Genomic DNA, 15,839 nt, shown 5'->3' with positions numbered 1-15,839 from the left:
ATTGGGTCCACTTGACCCCGTGTGGTCTCGCTCCTTTGAAAGGTCATTCTTCAAGAACCATCCGAGATGCCAATTCTACCAAGGATTTTAGGGATTGGGGAACTATTTTACAAGTCTTATCCCATAAACCTAACCCTCAAATCCTCTCTTCCTTTCCCTAGAATACATAATACCTTGCTTAGAAAGAAAGTTCCATCCTTCAAACTCTTCTGGGAAAGGGTTCATTTGGGTCATTTATATCCATTGACTAATCCTTCATTGGTGAATCCATACATACCGAGTCTCCTCCCATCGGTGAAATTATGTAAATAGAAGGGAGCCTTAGCCGAGGTGACAGTGGGATAAGTTTCCATTTGTTGCCCTTGGTCTAGCATTTTCCCTTTAAGGATCCCCCCCTTAGGTCCCCTGCTAGTTTGAGCGGTAATGGTGACCATATCTACACTTTATACCTGGGACCCACAGTGATAATTTTGTTTGTGACTAGTGCTTAATATTATTATTCATGTTAACATCTTTGTCTTAGGACCACATTTTTTAAATGCCAGGTGATATTGATTTGGATTGCATTAGCATATCATCTTTCTCCTGGGAGATTGAACCAGTGGTGGTGAAGGGTTCTTGCAAATATTCAGGTAGGAGTTCCACCAAAGTGTAAAGTAGCATTTAAGGAGTTGTGGACGACCCACCAACTTTGCCAATTTATCGATGCACTTCTTGTAATATTAACAAGAAGACGAAGCTAACTTGATGGGACATTTAATCAGAGTTCACCAACCAAGATATCCCTCAAGATAAAGAAGATTTTAGGGCATATATCAATATTAAAAGATATTGGTTGCATAAAGTAACTTCCCACTCACCAGTGTTTCCATGTGCCAAAATCATATACTGGATATTACAGCATGTAGATGAACATCATTAGGAAATTAGGGGGCATGATGGAGATGTTTTGACATCTTTCACTACTACTAACATCACAACTTATTATAACCTACATGAGTGATAAGAGACATTTAACACTAGATGGTTTTCAAATTTCAACGATTCTACCAAGGACATATTTAAATCATGGTGGCAGGAGCCCACCAAGTTCAAGGCTAGGGCAGGCCAAATTTACAAGACATAAGGCCTTAGAAAAGTGTATCACTAATGGCAGCCATAATGAACAGGTTATATGGGAAAGCAAGTATCGACACTTTCCTAGGATCATGGGTTCCTTTAATGTACATAGTCATTACTAAAGGGACAATTAATTCAATTGGGAAAACATTCTAGCATCTGCACTCAAGAAAAACATCCACGCATCCAAGAACTTAGAAAAGGTTCAATCATTAGAGTTTTATATGGAATCTTATCTTCTTGATGCAGTTTGTGTGAAAAGTGAATTCGAAGGATGGAATTTGAAATGGACCCAAATGGTGCAAGAGCATGTACACATCTATTATAAAATATTTTGGAACCCAAACTACAAAGGTTCATATGAGACAATGACAAAGTCCTTCATTGCTCCTTTACATTAGGCACTCTTTTGCCATGACTCACCTTGCATGTCTTAAATAGCCCAGAACACCCTTATTGGGGTTGCATAATGGTTCCAAATTAGGGAAGAAACATGCATTCGAGTTTTTGGTGCTTATAAGCCTCCTCATGCTCTCCCTACCATAGTGACAAATAGAGTGCTTTGGCAAGAAGTTTGCTACCAATTGAACACTGGGCTATCCAAGACATTAGAAAAGGTAAAAAGTGGTCATGGCCTATGTTCCCCTTGACAGTTGGAGCATATACTCTCGAGAATTTTAAAAAGGATGAAGCAGAAGTTGAGGAATTAAAAGGTTTATATTTTATTGATTTAATATATCGAAAGTGTGACCGGAAAGGTGTTGCATCTGTGCATTATAAAGAAATTGGCTTTAGATTGTCCTATACACATTTCAAGCCGGAGGTGAGGAGGATAAAATAAATAACTTCTATAATGCTTTTAGGGTATTAAGACCAAATGATTAGTAATATGAATAAAGAGACCAATCGAATGATGAGGCGAGGGAAAGCATGAGTCTCGAAGACAAAAAGAATTTTTCTTAAAAGGAAGAAGGGGCAAGAAAGAAATAAAGAAAAACATAAGAAACATAACGACGACCAGCAGGAATAAGCCCAACAAGAAAAAAATGAGGAAGAAGAGGAGGGAGAAGAGGACCTTGAAGGAAGAAATGTAGAAATAGTCTGAAAGAAACAAGAAATGAATTTAAGGAAAAGAGAAGTGGAGTTGCATAGGAAATAAGAAGAGGACCAAAAGAGACAAGAGAAACAACTATTGAAGAAACAAGAGGAGGAGGAAAAACAAAGAAAATTAGAAGAATAAGAGTGAAGGATACAAGTGATGAAAAAAGAAAACTCAAGAAGAGGAAGAAACAGAAAGAAACATGAAGAGGAAAAACTCAAAAGAAGAGTTGAGGAATAAAAAAGGAGGAAAGCAGAAGAAGAAAAAACAATAAGAGGAAGAAGAAGCCAAAATGCGACAAGAAGCTCTTGCAAAACAAATTGAACAAGATCTTTTGAAGGAGAAAAATAGAAAAGTATTAGATGATCAACAATTACAAGAAATAAAGTGCAGTTAGATTTGCCTCCTTTGAACATTCTACCATCCACTCCAATTACTGGTGGAAATATTCCACTGTAAGAATTGAGCACCCCTCAAGAAGAATAAGAAAAGTGTTGGATATTACCAGGCTCACTTTCGAGCATATTCAATGTAATATCATGCAAGAAAGGCGAAAGCGTTATGTAAATAACCCATTAAGCTTATATTGGTGGTCACAAAGAAGGAGATTTTCATAAATACCACCATGAACCTCGAAATGATTTCCCCAGCCAGGACTTCCTTCGTAATGGTCACAGAGTTGAACATAAGTAGAATGAACAAACAAGATGTCGATTTACAAGCTAAATTAGTTACTTCTCAACAAATGGTTGCACATGTACATAGTGAAATTTAGGCCTTGCTTGCATCCCACTCCCAAAGGAAAAGGTTTACAAGCATCCATCTTAGATGAATTAGAGTTACTTTCATAAGCAATGGACTTGGTTTATGATTAAATGATAATCTTGTACCAAGTCATGTCCCCATTTCCTAATATGCACAAGGAATCAAAAGAGAGGGAAATGATGATTAAGGCCCAACGACATTAGCAGTAGAACACATGCATGAATTGACTAATCTATACCCTGATGCACCTAAGGAACTTCCAAGAAAATACTGGATCACTATAGAGAATGACAAAGTATCCATCTGCATCAAGATGCAATATCATGATAAATTGGCTAAAGATATGGATAGATTAATGACATCATATAAGAACCTGGTTGGCCCACTAGAGTCTCTTATTGAATTACATAAGATCCCCCCCCATTGGCTCGCTAGGTGAAACAAGAGCAACAAAAGAGATTAAACAAGAGATTCAAGATTTCTTATAGTCAATCAAACGTGCAGCTGCAAAAGATGACCTAGAAGTTACAAAGGAGATAGTTACTCAGTATGTGATGGAGCCTGTAAGGTTATACACCAATCTGGGAACTCTATCGAACCAAATAAAAGGAATGAAGCCCACATTGATACTATATGCACTAAAGTGCCTGCAGAGACACAGGGATGAGCTACAACATCATATTTTGACTCTCGCAACAAAGTACCATCTCTGGAAGGCATATTTAGTTTGAGAATTACATTTGGATGTCTTAGACCTCTCTATCACTATATTAGTAGATTGAGAATATTTTGTCTCTTTCATGTAATATGTTAGTAGTAGAGTAGAGAATAAAGGAGAGAGTCACATGAGAATATTGAATTTCATGGCGTAACTCAAGAGTCATAGGGGTAAACGAAAGGTCACACATTTTCTATAAATATGTCCTCATTACCCAATGTAAAGGACTTTAAGTTTTGGATTGAATTGGAGGACATTGTTTTGTTAGCTAATAGAACTTTGGTGAATGCAAGTGGTAATTTAATACTTCCAGTTATGAATTTCATGGATTTTTCATGTGATAATGCTATAAGTATTTAAGCTTTTCAAGCTCTTTGAGTTTAAGTTGTGCAATTTTCTCATATGTCATTAGTCATTGTAGGATTTCTCTTGCGATAACTGAATGGTATGTGCTTTTTTTACTTTATGGTTTTGTCGATTAATTGTTTTATTGTTTAAGGGCATACATCATATATTAAATTGTGTGCTTTTCCATGCTTTTATGAATTTATCGGTTATGAACTTTTTTATGATCAATATGCTTTACTTTAACAAATATATGGGTTTTACTTAAGGTTTTTCTAACACTACTTCTCTTAAGGTTCACGTCAATATTCCTTGGTTTTTGTTATATGCGTAATGTTTCACATGCTTGGAATCCATAAATCATTCATGTACATTTGTTGAGGTTATTTGTTCTATAATGATTTTTGTTTGCTTGTACAAAGAGAATCAATAATTAACACGATGGTTGTTGGGCCTACATACTAGATGGGACTCCTGAACCAAATGGTATAAAGTCTAGTTGGGATTCTACATTGGGAGATCCCCTTGTTGTTGGTAGAACATTCCAACTTGTCAACACAACTACAGATTGGAGAGAACACCATAGGTCAAGGAGAGGCTACAGGTGGCATGAATAGTACGAAGGAAGATTTTATGGTGATGGGCCACATGCTACTTGAGTAGGCATTTGGGCGGAGGGGTCTTGGGGACTTGTTGTAATTGAGAGTTGGGTTATGTGGTACTTTGTAAAAAACTAAGTGCCAAGTGTTGTGAATGGCTTATTGGGCCAAATGTTGTGACCGAGCGATTGGGCCGATATTTTGTAACAGGCTGGTTGGGCCAAGGCTTTGTAAAGAAGTTGGTTGGGTTGAAACTTTGTAAAGAGGCCAGCTAGGCCGAGACTTTGCAAAGAGGTTGACTTATGTCAAGGTTGTGTAAAGGCTAGTTTTAGCTAAACATGGAAACATATGTATGATACAAAAAATGGGTGTTAGGTTAAGATAGGACACCTGTATCCATATTATGTATGATTGTGTATGTGCATGTTGGCATTGGAATTTTGGTTAAGTGTAATAATCTTATTAAAAACATAACTATTTAATAAAAAAGTGAAGAAGTGTAGTCTAAGTTGAATACAACCAAAGTAAACATACCATGATGACAAAAATATTATTGTTGCATACCTAGAGATTTGGAGCACCATAAATTGTGTAAGTCCTCTTAAAATTTATGTTAGCAGTTCAATATTCTTAACCAATCATAAAATAAATTAACAAATATCAAATATCAAACATTAAAAAAAAAAACTTTTTACTTTCGAAATATTAAATTTAAACATCAATATCATAAATTATTTAAAAACATTTTATAAATTCATAAATATAATAAAATTAATTTAATAACAAATTTATTAATTACAATATTATATACATATCTGTTTTAATAACATTCACAAAAAAATTATTATATATTACAAAATGATTATCAATAAATATTACATATATTGAATAAAATTTCATTTTTTCAAAAATAAATATTTTAATTTTATTTATTAATTATAAAGATATTTTTTATAAATATAGAAATTATATATATATTTTTAAATATTTCATTAAAAAAGAAAACATGGAAAATTATTACAATAGAATTTTATAGAATAATATTCTATTATTGCAATAGAATTTTATGAAATAACATTGTATAGAAAAAGTTAGTATCATTTCATTAAGAAATAGAATTTTATGGGATAACATTCCTAGAAAAAGTAAAGGAATTTCATTAAGAAACAACACAGAAAATATTACAACAATATAATTTTATGGAATAATATTCCTCAGAAAACGGAAGAGTTTGTTGGAACAAAACTCACCATAAAGCCAGCCTTCCATTCTACCACGCACTTGTAAGTACTTTTTGATAAATTCTTTTGTGTCTGTACTGGATACGGTCACTATTTCCACTGTGGTCTGCGTTCTCTCTATTTTTTTCAAATGCTCCAATATTATTGGACAACCATATATCCGAATTTTAATTAAATTCCTCAGATGCAAATAACTTTTTGGCAAGGCTTTTAATGCTTCACATTCCAAAATCGAGAATATTTGCAGCGAAGGCATTGTCTCATCATTTTTCTTCCTAGGCGGCAACTCTTCTAACATGTCTAACCAAGCCAGTGAAAATATCTCTAACTTAGAAAATGCCCCATTTTCACCAAACTCTGCTGGAAGTTTCTTTATTTCAGGACATTGAAGAATCTCCAATTGCTTCAGATTCTCAATTTTACCCAAATCTGGAAGATCTTCTAACATTTCACACCCAAACAATGTAAGATGAGTCAAATTCTGCAACCGCCAAAACTGAAAATCCATTTTAACCAAATCAGAACACTGTAAGCGCAGTCTTCTCAATTTTGACATGTTAGCAATGTCACCGGGTAGAATTGGCATCCTTGTAAGCGTCAATTCCATTGTTTCCATCAGGTTCATACTTCCAAATGTGCCCTCGCTAATTGTTTCTCCGTTGTTTTGGATGAATAAGAATTTGAGTTGTGTTAGACTGCACAAATCGTTAATGGAAGCCACTTCTTTGCATTTGTTGTGTTCACCTCTTTGCAACAAGTTGGTGCATCTATCCATGCTCAAGTATTGCAGAGAAGTAACTGAAGAGATTTTATAAGGCAAACTCTGCAAGAATCGACATGACCTAAGGTATAAACACCTCAGTGATGTCAGCTTATGAAGGTCAGCTGGTAACTCTGTAACTCTAGACCCCATAAGATCAAGGATTTCTAGCCTTGCAAGATTGGTGAGAGATGTAGGTAGCCTTTTGATGGGCAGACCCACTAACCTCAGACATACAAGTTGTTTCAAACACCCCAGACTCTCTGGCAGGGACTTGATCGATGTATCACTCAAATCCAGAATCTTAAGAGAAGTCATCCTCCTCATCATCTCTCCTGGAAATTCTTTAAAATCTGGGTTTCTAGTCACCAACAAGGAGCGAATTTCTTGAACTCTCAATGACCCGGGAAACGAACTCAATTTATTGTCGGTCAAGGAAATCCGAGTGCGCCCAGAACACTCGTCTTCTATCAAAGCTGTCAAACCCCTGCCTGCACGGAAGTAACAATTTTCTTCCCCCTCTGCAATTTGTATTGCCAGATCTCTTAGGACATCATGCATCCTGAAGCTCACAATGCATCCATCCGCATCTCTCATGATCGGTTCAATCAAACAACGATCCTCTAAAATGCTGACATAAATTCTTGCAACCTCGAATGGATCGTCATAACCTCGCTGATTTGATAACTGCTTCGTTGTGAGAAGCCCTTCCCCTATCCAGTACTGGACCACCTCCCTTGTGACCTCAACAATTTGGTCTTCTAAGATGGCACCTAAATATAGAAAACATAATTGCAGATTGACATCGAAGCAATTTCCCAGTGCATCGTAACTCAACCTCAGGCTTTCATGGAGAGATGCTTGATGGGTTCGGGTATGGGCATTTGGCAGCCTCTGAACAGCAAATTCCCACTCATTGGGACGAGTAACCCCAGCCATTGCCCTCCCTACTACTTTTACTGCTAGAGGAAGCCCAGCACAATTGGCACACACAAGCTCGGCTGTTTTCGCATCGATGTTTCCTGGAAGATATCCATTATTGTACGGAAAGGCATGATGAGCAAACAATTGCCAGCTGTTTTCTTCTGTCAAATCCTTCATTCTTACTGTGGAACTCTTTACAACTCCCATCTCCAACAGAGCTCTGTGATTCCTTGAACTCACAATCACTTTTGAGATGGACTGTTCATTTAGGTGCAGTAGAGCCAATTCCTCCATCAATGTCACCCCTTCCTCCCATACATCATCTAAAAACAAAGCAAACCTGCTTGTTTGCAATCTCTCATTCAACCATATTTTGATATCATCTTGGTTTGCTTTAATACCCAAATCTTCTTTTGTTTGCATAGTTATTTGTGAACAAAGCTCATTTCTAAGAGTTGTGAAAGATGGAGTACGTGAAACAGTTAGCCATAGCAATAAATCATTTGCAAACAGTTGTCTCACCTGTTGACTGTTGAAAACTCTCTTTAGAAGTAGAGTTTTGCCAGATCCACCCTTGCCAACCAGACCAATGCGAACGAAAGACTTCCTCTCTTCATCAATCACAAACTTCTCGAGTTTTGCATAAGCTTCTTCTTGTCCAATTATAAGGGGTTCGTCGATGAAGAATCCTTTGCTTGGAACCTGCGCAGAGGTGGTTGCAGAAGAACTGGCTAAATCTTGGAGGCTTTCTCTCTGCAGGCACTGTCCAAGTAGGAGCTCTTGAGTTTGGGCCAACTGAATCAAAGGAAGCAATTTCAAATGTTTCTCGATATCTGAAATCAAATGGGTGATCTTTTTACTCATTTGATATCGAGTAATAAAGTCACACCTGCTTGATTTGGTACACTGCTGCACCACTTCAGATGCTTGTTGGAGAGGCCTGTTCAACTTTTTAAGCCATTCATTGACTGCTGCAGCCGTATTATTGCTCTGAGAGGTGGAATTTCCTTTCTTCATGTTTAATTCCAAGCGGTATTGTTGGATCTGTGTGAGGATAGGCCGGATGCTAATTACCAGCTCTTTAAGGGATGCCAACTCTTTGTTGCAGCAAAGCGCAATGTTGATATGGTAAAGAATTTGGCGGATAGCGATGTCCATGCCCACGCCTATAAATCCAGGGAGGAAACCAGGATCAGCCATGATGCGATTTTCTTAGTAATACGTCCTCTCAATGGGATTGCAATATTTCCAATCCTTCAAAAATACTTTAACAGTATTGACAGTTCAAAATGCTGGGATAAACAAACCAGAATTAGGACGGGTAAGCACAGAATATGTTGACTCTTTCTCACAAATTCTGCAGAGCACAAAAGTCTGCAGGAGCTTTCCAAATTTTGGGTATGCAATGTCGTCATCTCTGCATACCAAGGTATAGAAGTCAAGGTATTTTCCAGTGTGTTTGGTAGCACGATCAAGGATATCGTCATAATCCACCTTCATGGTATTTTCTTTGCGGTGTGGAATAATGATAGACTTTATCGTCATAACCCACCTCTATGGTATTTTCTAGTCAGTTTGGAATAATGATGGGGGAGATTCACATATTCCATCTCCAATATTTCATTTGGCAAAATATGCTTTATCTTTAGTTTTATTTAAACACTTTAAGATGAAGTTTGGATAATAGATATTTTGGTTTTATTTATTGGAATTTGGTTATAAAATTTTAAGTGTGATTTTAAAGTTTTATTATTTAAAATGGATTGAATTTTGAATAAAATTGATGTAAAAAAATATCACAAGAGTGTGATTTACTTTAATTTTTTAGATTTTTATATATTTTATATAATTATATCAATTAAAATATTAATTTATAATAAATATTAAAACAATTATTTTATTATTTTGAAAATAAATATTAATTTTTTATTTGCATATATTATTAGGAATATTTTAGAATATTTCATGAAAGTGTAATCTTTACTATCTATTTATCAATTTTTGATTTGCATATATTATTATGGATATTCTAGAATATTTCATGAAAGTTTAATCTCTACCATCCATCTAATTGTTAATTTTTGTTGCATCGGATGTGTTAGCTACAAAATTTGATGGAAAGGCTAGAATACATGAGATCTCCAAGACCGAGAAATTATTTTTGGAAATTCCATCTAGAAGTGACTTAATTAGATTATTAACCAAATTTTTAATGTCTCCTAAATCTAAACTTAGGGAAACTGGTTAATAAATCGACATAAATTAAGTAAAGGTGAAAATCATCTAGAAATTCACATGGATCGATTCCAAGATTATCCTAGTCATCTATTAAGTTATAACCTTGGTAGTTGGTGCGCCAACAACGGATTATAAGAGGAAGTCAATGGACACTTCGAGAAAACACTTTTGCAATTCGATTTTCTTGGCAGATTAATTTCCAGAGAGCAACAACAGTAGTCGAAGGAGAGCCAGAGATCGAAGCAGGGTTAGTGAGGGGCAGAGGTAGTGATCTGGAGAAAATTTTCTAGATCTGGAGAGGCAGCAGCAAGGAAGTCGAGTTATTCCCAATGAGGCAATGCGAAGGACTACGCAGTTGCTTAAGAAGCAACTCAATTTTGCTGGAGAGAAATTCGTTCTTAGTTCTAGAGGCCGAACAGAGGGTCTAGAGGTAGTACTAGCGGAAGAGTGAAACTCATTGCACGAGAAGGGAAAGAGGAAAGTTGTGCATAGTCTAGGGGGAGATTGAAGCCGCAAGATGAAAGAAGATCTAGTCATTATGATGGCGGCTATAGCAGTGGAGAAGAAGAGGAAATAGAGGGTGCAGGAAGAAGAACAAAAGCAGAGGGAAGAACGAGACCAGAAGATATTTGAGGAAGAAAGGTAGAAATAGGAAGAAGGAGAAAGGAGAAAAGTATTAGCAGAATAAAATAGCGCAGAGACAAGCTGAGGAGCTAGAACATAACCGACGGTCAGAGGAGGAGAGAAAACAGATGCAGGATAAAGAGCTCGCTCAGGAGATAGAGGAGTTGATTGAAATCCAAGACATGGAGGTGGAATCGAAGCTACAGAATCAATATCTTGACCTGATGCCTAGTACACAACAAGTCACCATTCAGCCTCCCCATCCTCCAATAGAGAAAGCTCCAAGTGAGGAAGAGTAAATTGTTTCTCTTGATAATAGTCTGATTATGGACACGTACAATCTGACTTATGATGAGCTTCAGGAAAAGAATGTACAAGTGAGGAAGAAACATTTTCCAGATGACCTCGCATCTCCTACATTTATCATAGAAAGGGTGATCGTGATAGACACCAGAAGAAATCTAGGTGTCGTTGTCGTAGCCAACTTGGCCTTCGCAAGTGCTTCAAAGTCAAACATAAAGTATTTGATGGCCGAGAACAAAGAACTGGAAAAGAACTTGCATGATACTAGGAAAGAGTTTGAACAACGCCGAGAAGAGGTACAAAACACAACTTCCGCACAGGTCCATCTGGAAAAACTAAAGGAAACGATACTCAGTGAAATATCCATAATGGGAGAAACCATGTGGAACCTTTATGAGGAGCTCATCATTGTGCATAAGGCAGCTGTCCACTTGCATGGCTTGCAGCAGAAGTGTAAATATTTTGTCAAAACTCTTAGGAATGTACAAGCTGCCTTGCATGAATGGTCAATGCAATACGAGGAAAGAGGCAGAGTTGGAGAAGACAAAGGTTTAGATGCTTATCCAGAATAATAAACAACTCGCCTCGTTCATTACCAACACTCAGGCCTCATATGCACGTTTGTGGAACAACCTAGGGGAGCCCATCCGTTGGCTCACTCACGGAGATCAAGCATAGAAATCAGGTCATGCAGGAGATTCAAGAATACTTGGAACGATTGAGACAGGTATCCATCAAGGGATACCTTGAAGTAAATAGAAAAAACATGCACAAGTACATTTGTGGCCCTGTCAAAATCAACACGATGTTGCTCCTGCACAAGAGGGAAACGCAAACCAGTTCCAAGTCAGTGTACCCGGATGCCATGGAGGCTAGAGTCCACTTCCATCCTGACAACATTACATAGTTTGGGGATTTCATCACACATTACAAATCTTGGCACCACTACGTAACCAAGAAACATCAAGTGTAAGTTGTTGAGTTGGAGTTTCCCCAAACTCAATCTTAAATGTTTTTTCTTATTAGGTTGTCTAGTTGGCTCTACCCAATTTTGTCTTATATGGGTATGAGTGTATTATAATATTATTTTGTAATTAATTTTTAAGTGAAATTCCAAGTGTCAATTGTGGAATGTGAAGAGTCATGATGTAATGTAATTGAAGAGTCATTTTGTAAAGAAGTTGAAGAGTCATGAGGGAAGTCAAAGAGTCACAAGGGGAAGTGAATAGTCACCCCTTTTGTTATAAATAGACCCTCATTGGGTCGAGAGGCTCATTCTACAGCCCAGTATGATGTGTAATGATGTCCGTCTGTCATCAAAGTTGAATTTTTTCTCATGTTGGCCCAAATAAAATAAATAAATAAATATAATATATAAAATAAATAAATAAATAACTATACAAAATATTTAAATAATGTCAGTTCATAAAAACATTTGCACGTGAAGAAATTGGATCCCTCTCGTCTCATGTTAGATCCATATTTAAGATGGATCTATGTTGGTAACTCATGTAAAGGGGCTTTTGGGAGCCAAGCTTTTGGCTAGGATTTTAGTGTAGAACCAAGAGCTTGGGAGTTTGTGAGAGCCTTGGCTTCTCTGTAGCATAGATGGAATATATTTCTTTGGAGGAGCAGGTGTTAACTTCATGTTCCAATGTTGGGGCTAGTGGTACGTCAATGGTATATGTATGATTGGAACTTTCACTTAATAAAATCTCAGCGCCAAAACATTCATTTTCTAAGTTGAGCTTTGATTTTGCGTTTATAAAACATTCACTTCATTCTTCGACGTGAGGCCCAAGAAATCGCACCGACTAAATGAATGGGCAAGTTAATATTATGCTTTCTCTTCTCTCGTCTTGTTTACTGCAAGTTGGTGATTAAGTGGGGCCACCTTTGAAAAATGTGGCAAGTTCACAAAAGTCACGAAGCAAGTTGAGTACGTATACAAACAGATATTTTAATGAAAATAGTGCCATCGTTCTACCTCTAATTCAAAAAATATTTGTATAACATATATACAAAATTGGATTTCAGTAACATTATTTGAAAATAAATTAATAACTATATATGTCCTCTGTAATGTTTATATACGATTCTGTTTTGATAATAAATTTTATTGTAATTATTACCCAAAACTTTCTCACTAAAATTAATATAATTCACAAAAACCTAAATTCTATAATATAATAATCATTTCTCATCGAATTCTTCGGAAAATATGAGTGATCAATATAATATTCAATCCCAAAAGTAATTCCAAGCCTTTTAAACAATATTGAATCCCAAAAATCTCGTACACTAATATTGACCAAAATTCCAAGTCTTTTAAACAAATATGTTGCATCTTATTGAATCAAAATTTAAAAACGTTATTTTTTTATTTATAATTATTACCTTTTTAGGAATTTGATATCATATATACATATATCTTTGGCGTGAGGACCGGGAAATCGCACCGAAAGAAATGAATGGGCAAGTCAATGTTATACTCTTTTTTCTCTGGTCTTGGCTTACGATCATGGAGGGTCAATGCGAGTTTGTGATCGGGCGGGGCCACGTTTGAAAAGTGACATCGCAGAGACTAAAGGAATGAGCAAGTCAATATTATGTTCTTTTTTCTCTCGAGTCAATATTATGCTCTCTCTTCTCTCGTCTGGGCTCATGATCATGGAGGGGTCTTGTTCACTGCAAGTTGGTGATTAAGTGGGGTCACCTTTGAAAAGTGTGGCACGTTCACAAAAGTCATGAAGCTAGTAAAATATTTGTGTATATACTACTTCTAATTCAAAAAAAAACAAAGATTAGGCTCCAGTAACATTATTTGAAAATAATATGTGATATGTAATGCTCATATTTCAAACAATATAATAATCATTTCTCATTAAAGTCTTCAGAAAATACGAGTGATCAATATAATATTGAATCCCAAAAATAATTCCAAGTCTTTTAAACAATATTCAATCCCACAAATAATTCCAAGTCTTTTGAACAATATTCAATCCCAAAAATCTCGTACACTAATATTGACCAAAACTCCAAGTCTTTTAAGATGGACTGTTCATTTAGGTGCAGTAGAGCCAATTCCTCCATCAATGTCACCCCTTCCTCCCATACATCATCTAAAAACAAAGCAAACCTGCTTGTTTGCAATCTCTCATTCAACCATATTTTGATATCATCTTGGTTTGCTTTAATACCCAAATCTTCTTTTGTTTGCATGGTTATTTGTGAACAAAGCTCATTTCTAAGAGTTGTGAAAGATGGAGTACGTGAAACAGTTAGCCATAGCAATAAATCATTTGCAAACAGTTGTCTCACCTGTTGACTGTTGAAAACTCTCTTTAGAAGTAGAGTTTTGTCAGATCCACCCTTGCCAACCAGACCAATGCGAACGAAAGACTTCCTCTCTTCATCAATCACAAACTTCTCGAGTTTTGCATAAGCTTCTTCTTGTCCAATTATAAGGGGTTCGTCGATGAAGAATCCTTTGCTTGGAACCTGCACAGAGGTGGTTGCAGAAGAACTGGCTAAATCTTGGAGGCTTTCTCTCTGCAGGCACTGTCCAAGTAGGAGCTCTTGAGTTTGGGCCAACTGAATCAAAGGAAGCAATTTCAGATGTTTCTCGATATCTGAAATCAAATGGGTGATCTTTTTACTCATTTGATATCGAGTAATAAAGTCACACCGGCTTGATTTGGTACACTGCTGCACCACTTCAGATGCTTGTTGGAGAGGCCTGTTCAACTTTTTAAGCCATTCATTGACTGCTGCAGCCGTATTATTGCTCTGAGAGGTGGAATTTCCTTTCTTCATGTTTAATTCCAAGCGGTATTGTTGGATCTGTGTGAGGATAGGCCGGATGCTAATTACCAGCTCTTTAAGGGATTCCAACTCTTTGTTGCAGCAAAGCGCAATGTTGATATGGTAAAGAATTTGGCGGATAGCGATGTCCATGCCCACGCCTATAAATCCAGGGAGGAAACCAGGATCAGCCATGATGCGATTTTCTTAGTAATACGTCCTCTCAATGGGATTGCAATATTTCCAATCCTTCAAAAATACTTTAACAGTATTGACAGTTCAAAATGCTGGGATAAACAAACCAGAATTAAGACGGGTAAGCACAGAATATGTTGCCTCTTTCTCACAAATTCTGCAGAGCACAAAAGTCTGCAGGAGCTTTCCAAATTTTGGGTATGCAATGTCGTCATCTCTGCATACCAAGGTATAGAAGTCAAGGTGTTTTCCAGTGTGTTTGGTAGCACGATCAAGGATATCGTCATAATCCACCTTCATGGTATTTTCTTTGCCGTGTGGAATAATGATAGACTTTATCGTCATAATCCACCTTCATGGTATTTTCTTTGCGGTGTGGAATAATGATCGACTTTATCGTCATAACCCACCTCCATGGTATTTTCTAGTCAGTTTGGAATAATGATGGGGGAGATTCACATATTCCATCTCCAATATTTCATTTGGCAAAATATGCTTTATCTTTAATTTTATTTAAACACTTTAAGATGAAGTTTGGATAATAGATATTTTGGTTTTATTTATTGGAATTTGGTTATAAAATTTTAAGTGTGATTTTAAAGTTTTATTATTTAAAATGGATTGAATTTTGAATAAAATTGATGTGAAAAAATATCATAAGATTATGATTTACTTTAATTTTTTAGATTTTTATATAGTTTATATAATTATATCAATTAAAATATTAATTTATAATAAATATTAAAACAATTTAAAAATAAATATTAATTTTTTATTTGCATATATTATTATGAATATTTTAGAATATTTCATGAAAGTGCAATTTTTAGTATCTATCTATCAATTTTTTATTTGTATATATTATTATGAATATTCTAGAATATTTCATCAAACTTTAATCTCTACCATCCATCTAATTGTTAACTTTTGTAGCATTAGATGTGTTAGCTACAAAATTTGATGAAAAGGCTAGAATACATGAGATCTCCAAGACCGATAAATTATTTCTGGAAATTCCATCTAGAAGTGACTTAATTAGATTACTAACCAAATTTTTAATGTCTCCTAAATCTAAACTTAAGGAAAGTGGTTAATAAATCGGTAT

General features: G+C 35.9%; 2 protein-coding genes across 2 annotated transcripts; both read right to left on the bottom strand.

The window, feature by feature from the left end:
* Positions 1 to 5,842: 5,842 nt before the first annotated feature.
* LOC149188620 (disease resistance protein RPS5-like) lies at positions 5,843 to 8,770 on the bottom strand. The gene has a single exon (XM_089410021.1). The coding sequence runs from the start codon at positions 8,768 to 8,770 to the stop codon at positions 5,843 to 5,845; it is 2,928 nt and encodes a 975-aa protein (XP_089266147.1).
* A 4,914-nt stretch (positions 8,771 to 13,684) lies between these two features.
* On the bottom strand, positions 13,685 to 14,734 carry LOC149188619 (uncharacterized). Its single transcript, XM_089410020.1, has one exon. It carries the CDS (start codon positions 14,732 to 14,734, stop codon positions 13,685 to 13,687), a length of 1,050 nt encoding a protein of 349 aa, XP_089266146.1.
* Positions 14,735 to 15,839: the final 1,105 nt, after the last annotated feature.

Source organism: Pinus tabuliformis, chromosome 3_1 (assembly GCF_031772625.1).
Source record: "Pinus tabuliformis cultivar Carrire ecotype Pingquan chromosome 3_1, CPIR1, whole genome shotgun sequence".
Classification (NCBI taxonomy): domain Eukaryota; kingdom Viridiplantae; phylum Streptophyta; class Pinopsida; order Pinales; family Pinaceae; genus Pinus; species Pinus tabuliformis.
This window is presented reverse-complemented; position numbering and strand designations above follow the sequence as displayed.